A 10,079-nucleotide genomic window follows, 5' to 3' on the forward strand; every position below is an offset into this window, starting at 1 on the left:
TTTCTCTGTATCTTACTTGTGTATGCTAATACATAAATGAAAATAAACCTATGTATGACATGTTTCTTTAACATTTCTTTTTCTCAAATCTTTTTCACTTTTTAAAATGTTAGATTTTATTTGTTTGTTTTTTTCATATACAACATGTGGTGTTTCTCTTACATATAAATATGATATAGGAATCTCTAAAATATTTTTATGCAAGTGTACAACAAGGTTTTTTTTTTTCTTCCCAAAAAATAATTTAAATGATCTGGATTCCTTCAGAAGTCCGGCTGGTTGGAGGTTCTCGCTGCTCTGGGAGGTTAGAGATGCTTGATGATCAGTCGTGGGTTTCAGTGTGTGACGCTGCCTTTGACCAGCAGGATGCAGAGGTTGTGTGTAGAGAGCTGGACTGTGGGGCTCCTGTACAGGTGCTGGGAGAAGATGCTTTTGGCAAAGGAGACGCTCAGATGTGGACACAAGAGATTCAGTGCAGAGGAAATGAGTCTCAGATTCACCTCTGTCCAACATCACAATCACACCAACACAAATGTTCTCATGACAATGATGTTAAACTGGTGTGTGCAGGTCAGAGTGGATTTCTTTTACTTTTATAAAATCTATGTCAAATCTGTTGACACTCAGTATGAATTTTTTTCTCTCTCTCTTTGTGTGATTCTTTTAACTCTTTTTCTGACTGTTCATTATTATCTCTCCATCTGTTCACTTCTTTATTTAATATACAGTAAGTGTGAATGTGAGGTTGGTTGATGGCCACAGTCGCTGTGCTGGTAGAGTGGAGGTTCTTCATAGAGGTCAGTGGGGAACAGTGTGTGGTGATGACTGGGATTTGTCTGATGCTGCAGTGGTGTGTAGAGAGCTGGACTGTGGAGAACCTGTAGATGCTCTGAGTGATGCTCATTTTGAACCAGGATCAGGACCAATCTGCATGAGTTATGTCTCGTGTATTGGATCAGAGTCTACACTGAAGAACTGTGGGTCATCCAGATGGGGTAAAAGCAACTGTGATCATATTGAAGATGCTGGAGTCATCTGTTCAGGTAAACTGCTTTGTACAATACCTCACCTTAACCCTCTGATGGTCTTCGTTTATAGTGACACTCGTGGTCTTTGGGGTCCCCAGGGACCCCAAACAATAACATGTAATTTTGTAACGGTATAATAGTTTTTTTTTTTTTTAACAAATGTAATTTTACTCTGTTTTTTTAAAATGTTTTTACTCCACATTTGTGCAGTCTTTGGAGGATTTATGATATATCTTAAATTTATATAAATAAATGTTTTTTTTTTAAATAGGTTTTTATACAAAAACAGCTTTTTATGTAAAATTCACTTTATAAAAGACCCAAATTTCTAAATTGCATTTATAGGGATAGCATGAATAATTTTACATGGTTTAGTGTAAAATTTTTGCCCATAATTTGGAAAATGTAGTTTTAAGGTAAAACATTATCATTTTAGCCAATAGATGGCTATAGAGCTCCATTATATGCTATTTGCTATTTGACTAACTGAAAGATATCTTTTCACAAGTTTTTCCAGTTGGATTCATATCTAAATATTATGAAATCACAATTCTAACAATAAAAATGACTTTTTTGTCCAATGAACTATTTAAATTAACTGTGTTGTTGTTATAGGAGTCCGGCTGGTTGGAGGTTCTCGTTGCTCTGGGAGGTTAGAGATACTTGATGATCAGTCGTGGGTTTCAGTGTGTGACGCTGCCTTTGACCAGCAGGATGCAGAGGTTGTGTGTAGAGAGCTGGACTGTGGGACTCCTGTACAGGTGCTGGGAGAAGATGCTTTTGGAAAAGGAGACGCTCAGATGTGGACACAAGAGATTCAGTGCAGAGGAAATGAGTCTCAGATTCACCTCTGTCCAACATCACCATTAGATGAAAACAACTGTTCTCATGGCAACGACGTTGAATTTGTGTGTGCAGGTTGAAACAAATTTTCACTTCAGATTCAAATCCCCAGATTAAAACTTGATGTTATATCTATGTACTTTCCCTCCTCATTGTGTGATTTATTTTATCTCATTCTTTATTTCTCTCTGTTTCTCATTGTCTCTTCATCTCTCATGCTCTCTGTTCAATATATAGACGGTTCGAATGTGAGGTTGGTTGGTGGTCACAGTCACTGTGCTGGTAGAGTGGAGGTTTTTCATAGAGGTCAGTGGGGAACAGTGTGTGGTGATGACTGGGATATGGCTGATGCTGCCGTGGTGTGTAGAGAGCTGGACTGTGGAGAACCTGTAGATGCTCTTGGTGATGCTCATTTTGGACCAGGATCAGGACCAATCTGGATGAATCTTGTCATGTGCACTGGATCAGAGACAACACTGAAGAACTGTGGGTCATCAGGATGGGGTAAAAGCACCTGTGATCATACTGAAGATGCTGGAGTCATCTGTTCAGGTACTGTAAACTGCTCCAAACCTCATTTTATTCTATACCATACTGTATATATTTAAATTATATACGTACACACCTGTATTATTTTTAAATAAATAATTTGTCATTGATTTTTTTTCTGAAAATGTTTCTGTTCTATTGCTTTTTTAGAAGTCTGGCTGGTTGGAGGTTCTCGCTGCTCTGGGAGGTTAGAGATACTTGATGATCAGTCGTGGGTTTCAGTGTGTGACGCTGCCTTTGACCAGCAGGATGCAGAGGTTGTGTGTAGAGAGCTGGACTGTGGGGCTCCTGTACAGGTGCTGGGAGAAGATGCAGTTGGAAAAGGAGACGCTCAGATGTGGACACAAGAGATTCAGTGCAGAGGAATTGAGTCTCAGATTCACCTCTGTTCAACATCCTTATACAAAAACAGCTGTTCACATGACAACAATGTTGAACTGGTGTGTGCTGGTAAGAGCTGAATTAAAAGACTGAAATGATACACATATACTGTATATGAATGAACCCATCACAAAGCAACACACTGGTCTATTATTTTTCTCTCTCCATTTCTATTACACTCTCATAGATGTAATGAATGTAAGGTTGGTTGGTGGCAACAGTCGCTGTGCTGGTAGAGTGGAGGTTCTTCATAGAGGTCAGTGGGGAACAGTGTGTGATGAGGACTGGGATTTGGCTGATGCGGCAGTGGTGTGTAGAGAGCTGGACTGTGGAGAACCTGTAGATGCTCTGAGTGATGCTCATTTTGGACCAGGATCAGGACCAATCTGGATGAGTGTTTTATTTTGTTTTGGAATTGAGTCATCACTGAAAAACTGTGAATCAGCAGGATGGAGTAAACATACCTGTGGTCATAATGGTGATGCTGGAGTCATCTGTTCAGGTGAATGACATAGTGTACTTTTACATTGTGATAAACATAAATTACACAAAACTCTCTTGACAGAACAACTAATCTGATGTGATGTAATTTTCATACGATTATTGTTATTTAGGGACTGCAACTGCAACATCAGAGACAGTGTTCAGGTAAGTTAATTTGATGTAGAAGAACATAAAAATCATAACAGCCATATGTTATGTATGTATGTATGTTATTTTGTGCTTGGGACACCAAGATGATTTAATCTCACACCACAGACATGCCTCGCTGTAGATGTTGCTGTTCTGACAGTACTGTACTTTGATGGTATACAATAATGTGTCTTTGTCTTTGCTGTGTGTGTTTTAGATCATGTTCCTCTCAGACTGAGTGGAGGTTTGGGCCGGTGCTCTGGGAGGCTGGAGGTGTATCATAACGCTGTGTGGGGTTCAGTCTGTGCTGATCTGTGGGACATCAGCGATGCTCAGGTGGTCTGCAGGCAGCTGGGTTGTGGAGCAGCACTGAGGGCTGATGGGAATTCAACCTTTGGTGCTGGTGAAGGTGTTGTGTGGCTGAACAGAGTCGAGTGCAGAGGGAATGAGATTCACCTGTGGGACTGTCCTCTCTCCCTGAAGAACCACACTGACTGCTCCCACAAAGAGCACGCTGGACTCACCTGTGCAGGTCACTGCAAAACACTGAGCAATATTAGTCATTTTCACATAATTTTAGTGCTAATAATCTTTTTGTATTTGCATGATTTTTAATCTGTCTGTGTCTGTTTTGCCAGATTTGTCAGTGTCCACTACTCCTGCCACAACAACATCAGCTTCTCCTCCAGTTTCTCAGACAGTGCGCTCAACATCAGTCACTCCTCCACAAACTCCTCCAGTGTCTCTCTCTGTGCTTGTGGTTGTACTGGGAGTTTTGCTCTTACTGCTCTTAGTGCCACTGCTTATACTGATTCAGCAGAACAGAGTGATGAGGAGAGGTAGGAGAGATCCAGAGACTGTCATATTGTGTCTTATTCAGTGTGTGATCAGTCATGTGTTGTGAACTGACAGCAGGTTTGTCTGTCTACACTCACAGCTCTCTCTGACTGGTACACAGGACTACACAGGGCTCCAAGTGAGGTAGTTTATGAGGAAATTTATCACAGACACAATCAATTCACTCATACAGGTGAGGCATCATCAGAGATTGTTCAAAACTTTAACTATTGCATTCTGATCAAAGGGTCCCAAAGTGTTCACTTCTCCTCTTGCATTGTAACTGTTGCCTCTTGTGCACATTGCACCCATGAACAGTCATGCACAAACCACACCTGGGACTAATTAAATGTATTAATTACCTGGTGTTTATTTCAATCAAACTTCAAGTATTGTGGTGATGCACCATGACTGGTGGGTAAATTTCCCTCTTCACTTCCTGTGAAGTGAAGTTGATGAACCCCTATTCCCTATTTGCAGTGCCATTCAAACTGAACATATATGCTCCATTTGAAAGGGAATCTCTCTTCAGATAGAGTAATACCCCATGAAGTCCACTTCGCAGGGCATATTCGATTAATTGGAATGCAACTAATTTATGTGTTTAGATCATTGTGAAAATCTTGCTGAGAAAAGGAATTCCATCAAGCAAAAACCTGTCATCTGTGTTAAAGTTCTGTTAGTAATGTGAGCTACTTCCTTCAGTCTTAAAGGGACACTCCACCCATTTGCATTAAGCTTTGCATTGTTAGAAACCCAGTCATACTATTGAATGGTCGTGCAACACTCTCTCATTTTCCCCTGAGACGGGAGAAATCCGTTATTTACCTCTTACACTTCCTCCTACAATGTCGCAAAAATCGTCATTTTGCGTCATTGTAGGAGGAAGTGTAAGAGGGGGGGATTTCTGTTGAGACTACAAGCACTAGTTCCTCATCTTTCCCAGGGGCGGGACCCGCTCACGCTACAGACCTATTACAGATCAGTGGGTGGGACTTTACTCTCTGAAACTGAAAGCAATATCCTCCATCTTGTTTGAAGCTAAGCTAACAGGTGCTGTGGAGACCGATGTAAAGTTATGACAATAGCGGAGGAGAGTACTCAATATGATATAGAAGAAGAGGATTTCGGAAGTCTGATGCTTGAATCAGGTGTTTGTGGCTACCTTTACAAGCCGCATTATAGCGAAGAGCAGCCGAGGCAGAAGACCTGCCTGCCGCGGACGAGAAGCCCGGACTGGCTCGAGTTAGGGCGGACTGGTGGCGCCGGTGATCTCACTATGCAACTACGAACCGCTACGAACACAGAGATAGGCTGTTTCTCAAATCCAAGAACGCAGTGAATGGACTTGTGTTCTCGTGGAGACCGGTCTTGCCAAGCTTCCTTGGAAGAACGAACTCGGAACCGGCCGCAATGACTTCTGGGACACCAGGCGAGTACTAGCTCAAGTCTGCATTCGATGCATCCTCGGTATCAAGAACACATCCGGGTTCTTTCATGCGTCCTCTGTACTTGCGTTCTTGAGAATTGGTTCTGAACTTCGACGGTTAATGATGACGTAAAACGAGAACACAAGGACGCAAGATCGCTGAAGAACGCATATTGAGAAACACCCATAGAGTCCGTCTGCGGCAAAGAATTTCAACGATGACAATTTCTCCTGGACGAAATCTCTGAATCAGACGAGGACACGGACGTTTGTGTTGAGAACTATCCTAGTTTCGCACCGCATATGTTCTGACTGAACATCCCGGTACCATGCAATAATTCACCTTTTCGAAAGAAATGCAAACGAGGAGTAATGCACTAATGAGTTCGCCAACTAACTAGACATTTTGTGTGAAATTAATTTCAAGCTCTGGTGGTAGCTAGCCTTATAGACGGAAGAGTGATTTCTCTTATAGGCAGATATGCGCTTTCTGGATTAGTGGGAGTGGCTTGCGGAGCTGTGCAATGTGGTGCATTGTGGGAGTTGTTGTCTTTCATACAAATGCGTCCTGAAGTTTAAATTCAGACCCACTTTAAATAAAAAACAATGTTCAAATGGGTGGAATGCCCCTTTAATTATGTAACTTCATCATTGATTAGCAAGAGACATCAGTGATACAGATCTGATCCACTGTAGAATTAAATATTGTTCTATTATTCACATCTAACTAATTAGTTTTAATTATGTATCAATCCACAAAAAACAACAGAACTGCAGGTGTATGTTAAAATAAATAAGATGATAAAAGGTAAAAAAGATGACCCCCCTCTCACTATCACAGAGCTTTATGACCCAAAGGATTTGAGGATTCAGTCTGTTTCTGTTCTGCTCTCCTTTAACAGGAGGGAGTCTCATCTCTGAAGAACTGAATTCTGGGTATGAAGATGTTGATTCACTTCTCTCAGGTTAGAGGTGATTTACAAACTGTAAAAAAAAAAAAAAAAAAAATGTATAGTGAAATTCACAAATTTCCTTACCAGATGATTAAAATCATAAAGACCTCTCTGCCTGCATTTTATTTCTGCAAATATCTTTATTTTTCTATATTCATATTTTGTTCTGATGATGAAGAGAGGGGGAATGCAAACACATCCGGATACTATGAGGAAATCATCATTCATGTACCAAAACCAGATCGTGAGACAGGTGCTGGTTCACTTCTGTACTGTAGTTGTAGTTCTCTCTGTTATTCTATAGTCTACATATTAATATATACATTCAAGTTTGTTTTGAGCTTGATGGCATTGATTTCATGTTAAATTTGTAGATGACACACCAGAGGGCTATGATGATGTCATTACCAGTGGACAGACCTATGGTCTTGGAAAAGGTATTTTTTCCCTAATACCTAAACTTAAAATCATCATTCATGTACCAAAACCAGATCGTGAGACAGGTGCTGGTTCACTTCTGTACTGTAGTTGTAGTTCTCTCTGTTATTCTACAGTCTACATATTATTATATACATTCAAGTTTGTTTTGAGCTTGATGGCATTGATTTCATGTTAAATTTGTAGATGACACACCAGAGGGCTATGATGATGTCATTACCAGTGGACAGACCTATGGTCCTGGAAAAGGTGTTTTTTCCCTAATACCTAAACTTAACAACTACCTTACTAACTATTAATATGGAGTATATAGATATATAAATATATAAATAAATAAATATATATATATATATAATTTTACTAATTTTTCCACCCATATTATGTTGTATTAAAGTGTGTGTGTGTGTGTGTGTGTGTGTGTGTGTGTGTGTGTGTGTGTGTGTATGTGTTTGTGTGTAGTGGACACACCAGAGGATTATGATGATGTCATCATTAATGGACAGTGCTCTCAATGTGTAATAGGTGAGTCACACAACTTCATTTTTAATCTACATTAATCTACAAGATATAGTGAACATGCATTTTTTTTGTGTGTGTAAAGAGGGAGATCAGGATGAGTATGATGATGTGTGGAGTATCACTGAAGATTTGAGAAACTTGTTAGGTAAGCTTTGTCTTATGATTCCTACACTTATTAAATATATTGGAATATCTTTCATGTTAAAGATTCACAATTTACGAATTGACCACTTCATCAGTTTAAAACTGAATTGAAACTGAATTTTATATCTTATTACACACACACACATACACACACACACACACACACACACACACACACACACACTGTATATATATACTATATACTGTCAAAAGTTTGAACACCTCATTATTTAATACATATTTTAGAATCAATTAAAGACACAATTATACAATTATTTAAATAGTCATTTGCTGATTTTAAAAATAAACTCATTTTGAAAAACTGATGCAATCACAAAATTGAACTGTTGCTCTTTCTTTAATGCAGACTATGATGATGTGGGGGAGGAGTCAAACGATGACAGAGAAGCTGTTTGACTCGATGGCCACACCCACTGCCACTGTTCATTACAGCTTCTGGAATTTAATATTTTTTTTAATTTAAAGGGACAATGTGTAGGAATTTCTCCCATCTAGTGGTGAAATTGTATTTTGCATTCAAACGAATTGTGCTCTACAGCGCCTCGCGTTTTCAAATGCGTGTTGCATCTACGGTAGCATTTATGTACCAAAAAGCTATGACAGGTTGTCTTCTACTTAATCGAGTTTTCCTTTGGGTGAACAGGTTTGTTATTTAAAACAAACTGCAACTTGACACAACGAAAAAAAGAATGTTACAGTATAAATTACTGACTGTGAAAAACATGAACTATGGTAATTAGTAGTAATGCCTTCTTTATTCGTTATATTTTTTGAAGTACGTGCATTGTTAGATATCATCATCATCATCATCATCATCAGCGCCTTCTCTACTTTACTCAATAGCTGCTATTCATCAAAGAGCCTGTTTAACTTAACTATAAATGTTCTACTGTCTATATAATAAAGTACACAACCAAGCAATGAAAAAAAAGCTTGTAATTAAGACCGTAACATTGACTTACCTGTCGAGAAGAAAGCAGGCAACTTTAGCGTCTCTTTTGAAAGCTTTCTCCTGCATAAGCTATCCCGACATTAACCCTTGTTTTGTAATCTCCGGTCACGTTTCCTTTTACGGTCTATTTTGGACTTTTTCAACGTCGAGGACTCCTTATCCTGTGACTCAGCATATATGGTCCTCCATTATAAATAACCGTGCAGTGCAGCCGTTTAAACTTGCCGGGGCAGTGACAAGCGCCTCTCACTGCTCTGCTCCTCCGCTTCTGCTGGCTTCAGTCACGTGACGCTGGTTCTGAACCAGACTGTAAAAAAAGATCTTCTGAACGAAAACGCGTTGTGGAAACGCGTTGGCCTAGTACTTTTTGTCCCTCTCTGCTATTATAGTTTTTCAAGATGGCGGAACTACATGGAAGCCTCCGTGGACCTACCCGTCCCATGTATATAAAGATAATAAATTCTTTGTTTACGAGGATTAGTCTGATCATTGGCAGAGGTATTTGTGCACCATTGAGGACATATTTATGAATAAAAATATTGATTTTAGATAATAAAATACCTAAAAAGCTACACATTGTCCCTTTAACAAAATACCTGAAATATTTGGCAAAATTTTTAAACGATACTTTTAGAGTTCCCTTTGATCATTTCTAGTAAGCATTGTGTATTGCCATGATTGCCACAGTTCAGGGTTATGAATCAGAGTCAGGGTTAAATCTTTTGACATTTAAACATTTATTTCCTCTTCCAGTGAAAAAACATGATAGTTACAATACAAAAATTGTTTTTCTGAACATTTTTGAATATATGTTAGAAAACATTAAATAACCTGAAATATGATGTTTGCATAAATGTTATTCAGTGTCTGTGTTGTTATTGTGAAGTTGTATATTTACTCCAATAGAAAACAACTGTCCTAATAAGAATGCAATAAGTACATATCTCACCCAAAAAGATGACTAAATATTACAAATTGTGTGTATTGAATATTTAAGCAAACAGCATTTTTGAAGAGAAAAAAATCTTTCTCATTATTTGAGAGATCATAATGCTCTTCTATGTTCTGAATATATAAATAATGTTAATTAAAGCCAAGAATAAACAGACTATTTTAAGAATATCTGATTCATTATCATGATTATTCTGTTGTTTGTCTTTGTTGTGATTTTTTTATATATATATGGTTGACTTAATTTAATCTCTATTGTGATTTTCTTATGTTATCAAAACATGTTAAAAAAAAAAAAAAAAAAAAAAACTTCAAAATGTATGCAGTCTAAAGTATTACACTGACAAAATATAACTTGAAACAATTCATGCTGGTTTGTATTTAAACATGTTGGAGATTTT

The 10,079-nt window shown here is 38.4% G+C and overlaps 1 protein-coding gene and 1 long non-coding RNA gene across 2 annotated transcripts; both read left to right on the forward strand.

Moving 5' to 3' along the window:
- Positions 1-259: 259 nt before the first annotated feature.
- On the forward strand, positions 260-4,338 carry LOC311082217 (scavenger receptor cysteine-rich type 1 protein M130-like; the record flags this gene model as incomplete). The annotated part of the gene is made up of 9 exons (XM_084112951.1): positions 260-570; positions 729-1,043; positions 1,644-1,946; positions 2,109-2,423; positions 2,571-2,870; positions 2,989-3,303; positions 3,416-3,449; positions 3,668-3,966; positions 4,073-4,338. Exons 1-9 carry the CDS (start codon positions 312-314, stop codon positions 4,336-4,338), a joined length of 2,406 nt encoding a protein of 801 aa, XP_083969077.1. The 5' UTR covers positions 260-311.
- Positions 4,339-4,369: 31 nt separating this feature from the next.
- Positions 4,370-9,826, forward strand: LOC311080753. The gene is made up of 6 exons (XR_014605710.1): positions 4,370-4,464; positions 6,603-6,665; positions 6,832-6,906; positions 7,028-7,090; positions 7,278-7,755; positions 8,122-9,826. It is a non-coding gene; the product is annotated as an uncharacterized lncRNA (long non-coding RNA).
- The last annotated feature ends 253 nt before the right edge of the window (positions 9,827-10,079 follow it).

Source organism: Abramis brama (assembly GCF_963993115.1).
Source record: "Abramis brama genome assembly, chromosome: 4".
NCBI lineage: Eukaryota > Metazoa > Chordata > Actinopteri > Cypriniformes > Leuciscidae > Abramis > Abramis brama.